The 14127-nt window shown below is 48.6% G+C and overlaps 1 protein-coding gene across 1 annotated transcript in view; it reads right to left on the bottom strand.

Moving 5' to 3' along the window:
* The window catches only part of DNAH9 (dynein axonemal heavy chain 9), a 148111-nt gene that overhangs the window by 32688 nt on the left and 101296 nt on the right, over positions 1 to 14127 (bottom strand). Inside the window, exons 58-60 of the mRNA XM_018924172.3 lie at positions 7639 to 7832; positions 4152 to 4300; positions 1195 to 1322 (exon numbers count right to left, since the gene is read on the bottom strand). Of these exons, the coding sequence (XP_018779717.3) occupies positions 1195 to 1322; positions 4152 to 4300; positions 7639 to 7832 (471 nt within the window). The remainder of the gene's footprint in view (positions 1 to 1194; positions 1323 to 4151; positions 4301 to 7638; positions 7833 to 14127) is intronic.

Raw genomic sequence — 14127 nt, 5'->3', positions numbered from 1 at the left:
ATTGTGTCTCTGCCTTCTCCAGGAGAAATCCTGGGAGGGGGAATTGTGTCTCTGCCTTCTCCAGGAGAAATCCTGGATGGGGGAATTGTGTCTCTGCCTTCTCCAGGAGAAATCCTGGATGGGGGAATTGTGTCTCTGCCTTCTCCAGGAGAAATCCTGGATGGGGGAATTGTGTCTCTGTCTTCTCCAGGAGAAATCCTGGATGGGGGAATTGTGTCTCTGCCTTCTCCAGGAGAAATCCAGGGAGAGGGAATTGTGTCTCTGCCTTCTCCAGGAGAAATCCTGGATGGGGGAATTGTCTCTCTCTGTTCAGAGAGTTTGGGAATAGCAGGCAGGGGAGCCAGCCCCACTGCAGAGTTGCCTCCCTGAGTGGCCCCTCCGTGCTCTCTGAGGGGCAGGGGCAGAGGATGAGTCCAGGGGCTCCCAGAACAGAGCCTTCATTCAGTCATGGAGCAAACAAAGGCACAGGGAAGTGAGGAACAGGTTCCTGCATGTGCACACCTGTCCCAATCCACCAGTACAAGGGGTCGTGATGGTTCCTTCACTGATCTCAGGGTGCAAAAAAAAACACAGAGGGGATTTCAGCTTTAATAAACCAATTGCAGTTTGCCCATTCTTCTCCCCCTGGAGGAGGTGTGGCATTGTATGTAGCAAGCAGAGCATAAAAGTCAGCTTTACCTTTTGCACTGAGGTTTTCAGTCATTTTGTGAAGGGACCAAAACCACGACAGGGAGGTGCAAACTTAAGGTACACAATCTCACAGCCTTTGCTGTGCTCCCCTTCCCTTCCCTGGGTAGTTGTAGAGACAGAATCTGCCTGGGAGGCCCTGCTAAGTTCCTTCAAGTTGTCTCTTCCTTCCCAGACAGTCCAAGTCCAGATCCACACACACTAAAACAGCTCTTTTGTGAGGGGACCAAAAGAGGAAATACTGATTTAAGTTACACAACCACACAGCTCCTGCTGTGTTTCCCCTCACTTCCCTGGGTAGGTGAAGGGACTAATCTGCCTAGGAGGCCCTTGCTTGATTTCTTCAAATTGCCCACCACCAGCTCCAGGAGGAGAAACCCAACCTGACAGAGCCTGATCCCAGGGAGAGGTGGCTGCTTGGGACACACAGGTGACACTGTGTCCATGTCCCCTCACAGAGAGGACACCAAGCTGGGAGAAGGGCAGAACTGGCCCCCAGCCCCTTACCTGGAGGATGACCCAGTGACCCTCCTTTGCAGCCACATCCAGAGCTTGTTCAGCCACCACCTCCTGGCCTTGTCCAAGGGAAACGTTGTGGAGGTTCCCGTGGTTGAAGGTGTAGCCCAGCTTCTTCCCTGGGAGGGAACAAGGAGTGAGTTCAGGCACCAAACCCTCACACAGGAGCTTTCACACTCCTGATATCAGGTCTCCTAGCTCTCACCCACTCCTAGCCCAAGTGCTCACCCAGCAGCAGCTTCCCCCAAACTCTTTCAATTACAGTGCAGCATCCACACAGAGGTACCTTATTACCGAGTGCTTCTTGTTTAAAGAACATTATTCCCCTGCAACCTGGTGTAAAAACACATTTTACAGGGATCAGAAATTAAAATCTTTTCCTGCTGATTAGCCAGGCTTTGAACACCCACACTGGGTGGGGAAAAGCCCCTGCAATGCAGGCTGGTGCAGCACCTGGAATGAAATCAGATCCCTGGGAGCTTCTTCAAGCAAGGCCTCCCAGGTGTCTGGGGCTTGGAGAGCAGAGAGAAACCCTCCAGGTTTCTCTGCAAAGCCCATGGGAAGGGGTGGTTTGGGAGCCACCCAGACAGATCCCAGTGTCCCTCCAGGGCAGGCTGGTGGGAAAAGGAAATCACAACTGATGTTCATCTATCCCCTGGCTTGGGGTGGTGCCCTGGCTCTGGGATTTGCCCCATCCCCTCTCCAGGCAGATCCTGAAGGCAGGTGCAGCCCCACAGCCCTGCCATTCCCTGCCCTGCAGCTCCTCCTGTCCCTTCACTGGTCTCTGATGGTCCTTCAGCCTCCCCTGGTCCCTCTGGAGCATCCCAGTGGCTCAGAGAATTTCTGTGCTCATGGCTGCAGCTCTGGCCAGGTTTTGGGTCTGTCCCCCACAGACAGAGCACACTGCTGCTCCTCTCACAGCACAACCAGCTCTCCCTGCTGTGTGCACCTCAGAAGAAAGCCCAGTGTGTGCTGCAGGAGGGAACAGCCCCACAGACATCCCCAGGATGGGCTGGGCTCAGCCAGGGAGCCAGGGCTCATCCCCACAGTGATCCCTGGGGACTGCTCACACTTATCTCTGAGTGCAGGTTTGCCTTCCTGCAGATGGTGTGCCCTGAGTTCCCAACTCCTGCCAAAAGCAGGCAGGTTTCAGAGAGAAACAAGGAAAGGATTTGTCTTGTGAGGCATAGGAACCATCTCGTGGTGCAGGACTGGGGACAGATGGCCCTGAGGAGAACAAACCCCCAAACTCCAGCTCTCTGCTGAGCCTCACCACAGCTTCCCCTGGGATCCAGCTCTCCACACAGGTCAGGGCTCCCAGCTCTCTTTCCCACCATCTCTGGCTGCTGCCAGCTTTGAAAGCTGCTGTTCTTCTCCTCTGCCTTCAGGATCCTCTGTCTGGAGAGGGGATGGGGCAAATCAGAGAGCCAGGACACCCCCCCAAGCCAGGGGATGAGTAATAAATAAATAGAATTGTTATTTCCACGGCAGAAGGGTATCAGTGAGCCTGCCCTGGCAGTGCCAGCCCTGCTCCCTCCTTGCTGGCTGCAGAGGGGAGGGGATGGGCACTCAGGGGAGGCACAAAGCCCTTCCAGCCCAGCAGTGTTTGCTGCAGGGCCCTCCCTGAGATGCCAATGAAAGCTCCCAAGGGTGGGCAGCATCTGCAAGGAGCTGGCTTCCATTCACAGGAATTATCCTGCACTTTAATAAAACCTAATGAAGGAGAGGGAAATATTATTAACAAGCAAAACCCCAGTGAGGCAGCTGGAAGGCCAGTGCAGCTGCTCTGTGGCAGTGATTTTATTTCATTTCTTCTCTTTTTGCTGCTTCTTGCTGTAACTTTTCTGGCTGGCTAACCCCAGGTGCTCAGCTATGCTCATCTTTACAATTCCAATTAAAGGAAATACCAGGGAGAGACAGGATCACCAAGGTGGCTCCAAAGGGAAGCCAGGGACACCACAGGAGCTTCTTTTGGGGGTGTTCTTTCAATTTCCAGTAATGGCACCTGGTTTGGGGGCAGAAAGAGCCTGAAATGCAAAGCTAAGCCCAAGAATTCCCCAGAATGAGCAAAGTTTCACAGCTCTGACAGCTGCTGCTGGCAATGTTGGTAAAGGCTCACTCAAACATCATTTTGGGTGCATTGTGGAGAGGAAAAAGAAAGTACAAGTCATTGTGCCAGCCTGGATGATGTTTTGTCCTGTCCAACCCCAAAGGCATCAGACTCCTCTGCTCCAGAGGGACATTCAGGCTGAAAATGAGAATTTTTCCAGAGTGCAGCCAAGACCCAGAGTAAATTCCACACAAGGGCAGCTTTGGAGCACAGCAGTGGCTGCAGCCATTGGGGCACAGGGGCATCAGGGCCTTCCCAAGGGAGGCATCTCACAGGAGGCCCTTTGCCTCTGGAGCCAGCTGACAGCTCCACAGCTGACCATCCACAGGGAAATCAGCTCGGGAGGGATGGCAGGAAACCTGGAAACCTTGCCAGAAAGCAGCAATCTGTTACAGGGAGCTGTTGCTTATTTTAGTGATGATAAAATCACAGAATAGCAGGTTGGAAGGGACCTGAAGGGTCCTCTGGTTCAACCTTTCTTGGCAATGAGCATCTGACAGCCTGTGAGGTATCTCTGATGTAAATTACAGGTTGTGCACAAACGCAGCTCAGAGACCCCTGCACTGTGAACCACACTGGGAATCCAGGCAGTGCAGGAAAGAGACAAATTTAATTTAAACTTCAGATGAAAATCCAAAAAAAACTTTAAGAGAAACAATAAAACCAAAGCAAAATCCCATCTCATCCTCTCACAATTATCTATTTTTAACAAATTACTTCATTATCTACAAAGAGATGAGGAAAAAAAAACCAAACAAAACAGGCATGTCGTGCTAAGATAATAATGCAGCAGATAAATAGCAATGCTGTGGTGTGCCTGGGGACAGGATTGATTTACCATGTTTCTCCACATCCTTCAGTGGGTCCACTCCTGGGGACAGGATAAAAAACATTGGGGTGGCAGGCCCTGATTCCTCAAAGGTCGTTGCAAAATCCAGGGATCTCCCTACCACGTATTTGCTGCCCAGCTTTTCTTCTACAAAATCTCTGCCAGGGAGAAAAAAAAAACCAAAAACTTTTGCCAGTTTGTTCAGGAAATGCAGATTCCCCTGCAAATAATCAATTAATTATGATGGAATCCCAGAATTAAAGTTTGAGAAGACTCCCAAGCCTGACCACTGTGAAGCAGCATCGTGTTCACCATCAAGCCATGTCCTCGAGTGTCCCATCCACAGGTCCTTTGAGCACTGCCAGGGGTGGTGCCAGGTTTGATAATCCTTCAACTGCAAAAGCTTCCCCTAATATTCAATCTAAACCTCTCCTGGTGCAACCTGAGGCTGTTTTTTCTGGTCCTGTCCCTGTCCCCTGGAGCAGAGCCTGACCCCCCTGGCTGCCCCCTCATGTGCAGAGCCAGAAGTTCCCCCTGAGCCTCCTTTTCTCCAGGCTGAGCCCTCTCCCAGCTCTCTCAGCCTCTCCTCAAATGACTTGTCCTGCCATTAGACTTCATTTTGATCCTTCAAACGATTCAGAAACTGAAATTAGGAAAATGAGCAGGAGATAACTGTGGAGAGGATCTGCTGTCCCTCAGCAGCAATGCCTGGCTCTCTGTACAGGGCTGGGATGCCACAGGAGACAGCAGCTCCTGGCAAACAGAGGAAGCAGGAAGGGAGAGCAGTGGGAGCTGCATTCAGAAGCACAACACAAGCACTGGCTTGGTTCTGACTCAGGAATCTCAGGAGGAAAGAAACGAGTTAAGGCACAAGATACAAGAACCTGCCACGTGTTCTGCAAGCCAAGCAGCCTGGCAGAGGAAGCAGCCATCCACAGAAAGTCCAGATGATTTACACAATGGCTTTGATCTGGAAAGCTGAAAGGGAAGAGCTCTAAGAATGTCTGGAGCATGGAGCCTCAGCATGAGAGTGACAAGGGAAAATTCAAAGGAGGGAACAGGGAAAGGCTCAGCTCCGCAGCAGCTGCTGGAACAGAGCACGGTGCGTGGAGAATGTTCTGGCTGGATTCCCCCAGGGTGAGCTCCTGACATCAGTGCTTTACAAAAAGAGAGACACTGAACACTGATTCAAAGGCAGCAGTGTGATATTCAAACCCCTGGAATGCTGCTGCAGCTCAGATGGATTACTCAGGCCTTTTGAAGGCAGCCAAGTTCTTTCTAAGAGAGCTGAGAACCTCCTTCAAGGACTGCTGAAAGGCAGTTGGAATAGAAATGCCTAAGGGATTGCAATTTAAAAAAATAAAAAAAGCTTCCACATTTTTGGTACCTCTCCTTCAAGACTTTTCTGTTCAGGGTCAAGATTTGGTTGAAGATTTTTCTGTTCAGGGTCAAAAAGGCTGCTGGAAAGGCTCAGGTCACAAAATTTCACCAAGTCCATCAGATTAAAGGTCACAACCCTCTTGTTTTACTTCACATCTCAGCTCTTTGAAACAGTGCCTTGGGGACTCAGAAACACAAGGTGCTACAAGAAGCTTTTTGCTGATGTTCTTCAATAAGATTGAAGGGGAAAAGAGATTTACAGGGGATAATCCTTTCTCAGGAAATTACAGCTGTTGGTGCACTGCTGGCCCTGGAGCTCTAAGGAGTGAGTCAGGGGCTTCTCCTGATGCTCCTTAGCCCTAGGGAATGAACCAGACTGGGCAAACATCCCCAGGGATCTGCTAGGAAGAGTGGCTGGGGCACCCAACTTCCCAGGGCCTGAACAGGCTTGGATCATCTAAAATCCCAAAGAAATCCTGCACCAGCATCATGGAGCAGGGACACTTGAGTTGGGACACAAAGGGGCTTACAGCTTCCTGAACAACAGCTGGAAATGAGCTTGGGATCATCTAAAATCCCCCATGCCACCTGTGGCTGGGCTACAATATTACTCCTGAAATGCACCCATGGACTGGTGGTGATGTCCATGGTCACCAGTGAGGTGTTTCACACTGGCACACTGAGACATTGGTAACTGAGTTGTATTTCAAGAAGAGTCCCCAGAGTCCTGGGGAAGGCTCAGTGAACTGTTACTGTTTGCACTTCGAGATAAGAAAGAAAACAAAACAATACAAAAACCCATTTAAATACTCCTGTGCAAACAGAAAAGCTTGATGTGCCCAAATCCTAAAAATATCCAGGCAAGCTTTTGAACTTGGATTCCCTTTTCATAAAAGAGAGACAGGAAAGGGGCTGAAATTTGATGTTCCTGTTATTTCTGAGCCATGGGAGTAAGAAAGAAATGAATTACAGTTGCAGAAATGCACATAAAATTCCAAGAGCTTATCTTAAGCTAAACAGCAACAGGAAAACCAGTATTTTCAGCTGAGAGACATGGAGAATCCAGCCATGAGAGTAAGAAATGAAAAAAGATGGATTAGTATTAGTATTATGATAAACTGTAGTGTCTATTTCTAGTAAAAAAATAATACCAGTGACTAGTGGGAGATCCACTCAGTCTTGTCTGTGTTTTTCTGTGAACCTTGAAGCACAAACAGATGTAGTTCACACACTGAGTGCAGATGTAGTTCACAGTGCTGTGTGCACATCAGATGGTGCAGGAATATAAACTACTGGAGAAACAGGAGCATGAGAGACATCCCAGAAATGCCAAAACATTGGCCAGAGAAGGGAAAACCAAGTCCTCATGGAGTGAGAGACCTTTAGTTTGTCCTGGAACAAGGAGGTTGCTTTTGCATGACTTCAGGAAGTTTAGCCTCGCCCAGTTACCTTCACTACATAATTCAGCACTACAACTTTCAGAACCAGCAGCACATTAATTTTGCATTTTACATGGAAAAAAAAAAAAAAAAAGAGAGAAAACCTCTGTAAGACCTTGCTTTACTTCTACTCCTGTTCTCCTATACTTCTACTCCTATTCTAAGAAGAAGCTCAAACTGATCTAGTAACTGCAATAGATGTTCCTGCAGCAGATGTGCAACATCTGTGTGGTGACCTCATTTCTGCCTTGGCAGGCCTTGCCCTCACCCTGCTTACACTGCTCCATCCCTGGTGGTGACAGGGAGCTTGGATCCCATTAAACAAGAAATTCCACTTAAATCCCATCTGTTGATTGCCTTGTAGAGTTCAGACATCAATGAATCCCACAATGGTTTGGGCTGGAAGGGACCTTAAAGATCATCCCATGGGCAGGGGCACAGGCTGCCCCAAGGCCTGGCCTTGGCATCCCAGGGATCCAGGGGCAGCCCCAGCTGCTCCGGGCACCCTGTGCTGGTGCCTCCCACCCTCACTGGGTTCATTCAAGACCCCTGATAGGAAACCACACTGCAGAACTCACATGCTAAGAATGCAGTGACATTCCCAAATCCCAGCAGACCCCTGAACTCCTCCTGCTGCCCCCCAGCCCAGCCCAGCCCAGGGAGGGCCCAGGCCCCACCTGATGGCGCAGGGGACGCGGTCGGGCCGCAGGGCGCGCAGGATGCACAGGCGCTGCAGGGCTGACTTGTTCTTCCAGTCCTGGGGGAACCTCTCCTTCTCAGGACACTCAGACTCAACAAATTTCTTCCACCGTTTGGCAGAGCCTTCAATGTCCCGATCCAGGTTTCTGAATTCCTCCATGGATGAGAGAGCCTAGAAAAATTCAGGGAAGGTCAGGAAGAACAATTCTCTGTGCCTCTGGATAATTTTTCTAACTCTGACTTGTGTTTTGCTCCACCAGGGAGCTGGAACCTAGCACCACGGCAAGAAACCCATCAGGACCTGATTATGTCCATTGTCCTTGGATGGTTCCAGGGAAGGGAAAGATGGTTGGATGGTTTGGAACCATCCATCTCCTTGGATGGTTCATCCAGGGAAGGATGAAAGATTTTGGTATCAACCAGCCCATCCTGTTCATTATCCAAAAAGGAAAGAATTCTCCTTTTCTGTTTGGAGCTTTCATGTTTCCCAGGCTGTGCACTGCACTGGTGAATAGCTCTGAACTCCACAGAAAGTGTCAGCAAGGTCTCCTCCCAGCTCAGGCACACAGAACAATCCCTGTCCAGCCCCAGAACCAAGGACACCGCTGCAGCTCCAGCCCCAAAAAGTGCAAACAGCAGGGAATGGAGGAGAGCAGCCTGGGAGGGTGGGACTGCATCCCCTGGAGTGGGATTGGACCCTGAGCCCCAGGCTGGGAATGGAGCAGAGCTCATCAAAGGGTGAGAACTCCTGAGCCTGAGTCCATGCTGGCTCCATCCTGGCTGCAGCCCTGGCTGGGCTCTGGCACTGCCCCAGGTGGATCCTTTGGGGCCTTTGCATGAATCCCCACTTTATTCCTGTGACTCTGCCCAGCCTCTGCTCCAGGAGCCTCTCCAGGCATCATCCCCATGCCAAATTCCCAGAGATCCAGAGAATTCCATGGAGACTGTGAGCACAGGAGTGATCCAACAGCTGTTGTTTCCATGTGTGCATTTGCACTAACAAGGAGAAATGTCAGCGACAGAAGGACTTGCTCCAAATTCAGCTCCCTATCCTGATTTCTGTGAAAACCCAGAAACCAGAGCACCAAGCATGGAACAGAAACTGAAGTTCCCAGGAATGATGGCACAAGTTCTGACCTGCCAAGGCCTGGGCCTGGCAGCAGTAAATGTATTCAGTGCACCTCTCATGGCTGAGTGGAACACAACAGCAAATGTTGAATTCGGGGAATTCTCAGTGCAGCTGCTTATATAAAACATCTTCTCACTGTTGACTTTTGACGTGATTTACTTAAAATATCACTTCAGAACTTTGGCTGCTGCTGCTTCAAGAAGTCTCTTGGCTGATGTTAACAAGGGAGACTCTGAAAAATTGCTTTTTTCTGTCTAAATGACAGACATGTAATCAGGAATGATGGTCTCCCTCTCTCCCTGAACAACATACTGAAGAATCATGAAAGCTCTAATTGCAAATAAAACCTCTGTATTATATAAATAAGCACCAAAATCGTCATTAGTCAACAACGTTAATAGCATTTATTAGGAGTGATGGTATTAATGGGAGATGCTTCTCTTTCAAAGCCAGTGGAGTGCAAGGTCTCTCAATCAGTAACCTTTTTGTGAATATTAATTGCTTTTTAATCCCCCTCTTATGATTTTTTTCCAAGAAACTTAGCCCAGCACTAAAGGATCCCTTTCCCAGGCAGAAGTGGTACATTGGGGCAGCAGATGGGAACTGCACATCAACCTGTGCAGTGATTCTATTTCTGTCCACATAATGAAAAGTACTTTTGGCACTTAGAGTTGTCATGGAAATTGAGGAGACAAAAATTATTGGTCAAAATAGAAAAGGATCCAAAGGGCTGGAGGACTCGAGCTCTCATCTTTGCAGCCCACACTGTGATCACCTCTGGTGGCTGGAAACAGGAGGGGCTTGAGTTTACATCTCAAAATGAGGCTTTTTCAGCAAAAAAAGGGCTCTTCACACCATGTCAGGGAGAGGCTCCACCATCTTCTCAGAGAAAGTGGTTTTTCATTCAGTGAGTCACAGACAAGTCGCTTTATCACTTCAGGTTTCTCTGGCAGCTCCTGGTCTCAGTGAGAAGCAGCATTTCTGTGGAGCTGGAGCCTCAGCAGCTCCCTGGGGTTCACACATCCCCAGAGGAGGAGCTCTCCCCGTCCCCCACAGCAAGGACCAGGCACTGGCTGTAGGACAGGAGTCCTGGATGCCACCACAGAGCCTGGGAGTGCTCTCCAGACATGGCCAAGGATCTGAGGGAATGGGGGAATCTTTGTGGGGAGGGCACCCAGGGAGGAGAGGAAACCCTGAGAATGCAGAGGAGCCCTTGGAGAAGAGAACAGCTCCACAGGGCTGCTGTCACTGCTGCTGCACACGAGGAATCTCCTGCTGCCAGACACAGCACAACAAGTTCTGGGCATTTATTACTTGCTCTGATCACTAAAGGCAACTGTTCTAAGGAAGCCATCTGCTCAAACTGGCCTCAAGTTGAGGTGTTGCTACATAAGATGTTATAAAACCTTAAAAAAACCCCCAAACACATATATTAGCACTGTGTTTTCTTCCCCTCAGTTCCAAAAGGAAATATCCTTCAAAAAAAGAGATTGCTTTGCATTTTAAACTATTTCCATAATTCAAACAGCCATCCTTAGAATCACCTGGCTAGAGAACAGCTCTGGGGCAAGGCAGGACAAAATCACCTCATTGCTGAGCCCTGTACAGGCACAAACAGGGTGAAAATAAAACAGAGCCAGGAAAGGCAGAGCTGCCAGAACACTGCTAACACACCCAGTCTGTAACCACCTCCCCAGCAGCCATGGGACTGTGTTTTAAAAGACAGAAGGAAATCAAAATAAAGGAATTTGAGGCTTTTGTAAAATCTATTGTTATCATTTGAGGCTTCAGGTTATATCTGGCTTTTACTTTCAGTTTTTACTAACATATCTTGCTTTTCTTTAAAAAAAACTTGTGCCTCTGCTTTAAAAAATAATGTTCTGTAGGGAACACACTGAACATCAAACATGTCTCTATAAAAATCACACAACCTGCCAACACTGAAAGAAATTATATTTCATATTCTCCCAGTTTTAATAATCGGTGAGATGATTAAATCCTGATGATTAGTCACGATTGCACTTGCAGAATTAAGGAGCTGTGGAATTTATGAATTGAGTTACACAGTTTTTAAGCAGAGATCCACAGAGGTCTTTGGAGGGGTTGAGGGGTTTGGAGTGGCTCGTGGGTGAATTTTGTGGTGGGGTTTGGTGACCATGGTGGGATTCAGGAGAAGGCTGGACTCCAGGATCTTGAAGATCTTTTCCAACCCTAACAACTCTACAATTCTGTGATCCCCCAAGCACTTTGTAAAGGTCTTACACTGTCCATGGGCACGTTTCAGCTAACATCCATAATTCCTTTCTTTCATTTGCTGCAGCTGGCCCAGGAATCTTTAGGAAAAGCAGCATCCCCACAGCTGGAAAATGACAGCTCCTGGAAGAATGGCAGAGCCAGAGCTGCACCTGGCTTCAATTGATAGATTGGATCACTCAGGAAAAGACACACAGGCAGATGAATTGCTCCATTTAAATACTACTGTTAACGAGAGAATTAATGTAGCAGATGATGGATTATTTACAATCTCTCCCACCCCAGGTTTTGGGTTGTATTATTCATACACTGAAGGTGTTATTTTCTGTTTAGCTGCCCTACCTGAATAATTTAACTCATAAGAAAAATCTCTACCAAGGTGAAAATAAAGATTTGATGGGATTTGCCAAGCTTCAATCAACTTTCAACACAAAAATGTTATTTTAACCCTCCTTATTTCTTTCATAAAAGCTGACTGACAAGCTCAAGGCACTGTATGCCCCTGTCTCCCTTCAAACTCCTCCTTGCTGCTGCTCCATTTTAATGGGGACAGGAGGTGTGCAGAGCCTCACCACACCACTGTGCAAACCCCCCCTGTTGATCTGCAGGGTCCCAGGCATCACAGCATGCAGGGGGGACACCACAAGCAGTCTGATGAGCGATGGATCAGATCTCAGCACCTTTCCTCAGAAAATTTCCAGTGAAAAATCAGAAATTGGGGGACAATGGTTTCAGCACTCATCTCCTTCCTACCAGTGCATACTTAGAGCCAAGATCCACTTGATGGGAAAGGTCAGAAGCAGAAATGAGACTTAGTCACAATCTTTGTATTCTCATTGCTTACTGCCACCCACCATGTTTTCCTCATTTTGCCTGAGATGTTTCCCAGATGGGCTCATGTTGACATTTTCTCTGCATTTTCTAAAAAGGTTGTTCAAGTGGGTTTGAGAACAGGCCCTGCAAAGTCAGGCTGTTCTCCCAAGCCATGCTTTCCATCTCTCCTCTTCACTCTTGGCTGCCTCTCAGCAATCAGGGACACACAGCCAGAACCAGAAGGTGGGCATGGGTCCCCCAGGGCAGCTGTGGATTTCAGAAAACTTTCCTGGATTTGGTTCTTTTAAATCTCAGATGGGCCAACACACAGCAAAACTGGAAGAGAAAATATGTCCCATTTTCTGCAAGAATTCAGCTGGGGCAGCTGCTCCAGGTGTCCCTTGCTGGAAAACTCTCAAGGTCCACTGCCTGCTGGGAATATTTCCTGCATATTTCTTCTCTTTATTGACACAGGGAGCCAACTGCTTTTTCCCTTCCAGAGGACACTCTTGGAGATCAGATCTTCCTGGCCTCTCAATCTTGAACTCTTCCCCTTTCCCTCTCCTCAGTCTCTTCTCACAGGTGTGTTTTCAGGTGTCTGAGTGAAGGGCAGAGGGTGGCCCCAGGCTCCTGTTGGGGTACTGGGGTGCACTGATGCTCTGAGCTCACATTGTGAGAACCAAACACAGGCCATGAGAGCCTCCAAAAAATGCCATCTCACATTCCCCAACCCAGGGAAAGCTCTGGTTTTACCCCCAGGGTTCCAGAGGTCAGAGTTGAGCTGAGCACTGGGTCTGCACAGCTCCTCATGTGAACCACCACAGCCAGGGAAAGGAAACAGGGAGAAGCCTCTGTCACACAATGAGGAGCTCCAAGGGGTCCTTCAGCGCTGATTCAGAGAATTGTTTGGGTTAAAAAGGACCTCAAATGCCACATCCACGTGGCTGCTGCCTCTCCTCCTGTCCCTGTTCCCTGGGAGCACAGCCCGACCCCCTGGCTGTCCCCTCCTGGCCGGAGCTGTGCAGACCCACAAGGTCCCCCTGAGCCTCCTTTTCTCCAGGCTGAGCACCTTCCCAGCTCCCTCAGCTGCTCCAGATCCTTCCCAGCTCTGTCCCCTTCCCTGGACATGCTCCTGCCCCTCAATGTCCTTCCTGTCCCAGAGCTGTCCCCAGCACTGGAGGTGCCCCAGCAGTGACAGCACAGGGGACGGGCACTGCCCTGGCCCTGCTGCCACAGCCCAGGTGCCACTGGCCCCTTTTCCACCTGGGCACACCTGGATTCATGCACAGCCCCTGTCTCCAGCACCCCCAGGGCCTTTCCCAGTTTTCCAGTCCCTCTACCCCAGCCTGGGGCTGGTGTGACCCCAGGGCAGGATGCAGCCATTACCTCCCTTTCCTCCCATTTAGAGGGTGAAGAGGTTTTACACTCCAAATGCTCAGCTGACAGCAGGCTTTGTGTCAGGGAGGATTAAGAGGGAAAGACAGAGGCTTAGAGCATCCAGAAAAACTCAATTTCCACTCTGCAATCAAACCGACAAAGTGCGTCCTTAAATATTTGATGCGATCACAATCTCTGCCATATTTCAGATAAGCATCAGATCGTTAGCCAGCAGGTTAGAAAAGAAAAGGGGGAAAAAAAAGGTAAAACCTTCTCAAGTAGCATTTCTGCGAGACATTGGGAATATTTCTCTGAGACTTGATACAGAGGACAGAAGAATGTCCTTAGGAAACTTCTAGATGAGAGCAGATAAATGGCCATTGAAGTGTCACAATCAATGTTTTCTATCAAAGATGCTCTAAAAGGCTGTACATCTGAAGAACTGAGTTAATGGAAGATATTTAATTAAGACTATGATTTTCTGGCATAATAATAATTCTGAATGTAGGAGGGAAGCTGTGAGCTGCGAGCCTCTCCTGTCTGACCAGCCTGATCAAAGGACATTGCATATGCACAGAGAGCACAATGTATGCAGCAGATTGTGCCACAATGAATCTTGGAGAAGAATGAAAAATTTCCTCATCTAAAAAGTGCAAGAAGTGAAAGTTGGAAGAGAGATTTTTGTTCTTTTGTGCAAAAAAAAAAAAAAAAAATCCAGTTTTCTTAAATGCAAAAGATATGATTTGGTATTTTATCTCCTAAGCCACACACGCAATCTTATCATCTGCATTCTGCAAAATTATAAATATGGAGTTAATATACGACTTTGTCTAGGGCTGTTCTCCTCCTCGAAAGCTGAATTCAGTATTTAGAGCTCATTATTCAACACCACATT

This window comes from Serinus canaria, chromosome 18 (genome assembly GCF_022539315.1).
Source record: "Serinus canaria isolate serCan28SL12 chromosome 18, serCan2020, whole genome shotgun sequence".
In the NCBI taxonomy this organism is placed as follows: Eukaryota; Metazoa; Chordata; class Aves; order Passeriformes; family Fringillidae; genus Serinus; species Serinus canaria.
This window is presented reverse-complemented; position numbering and strand designations above follow the sequence as displayed.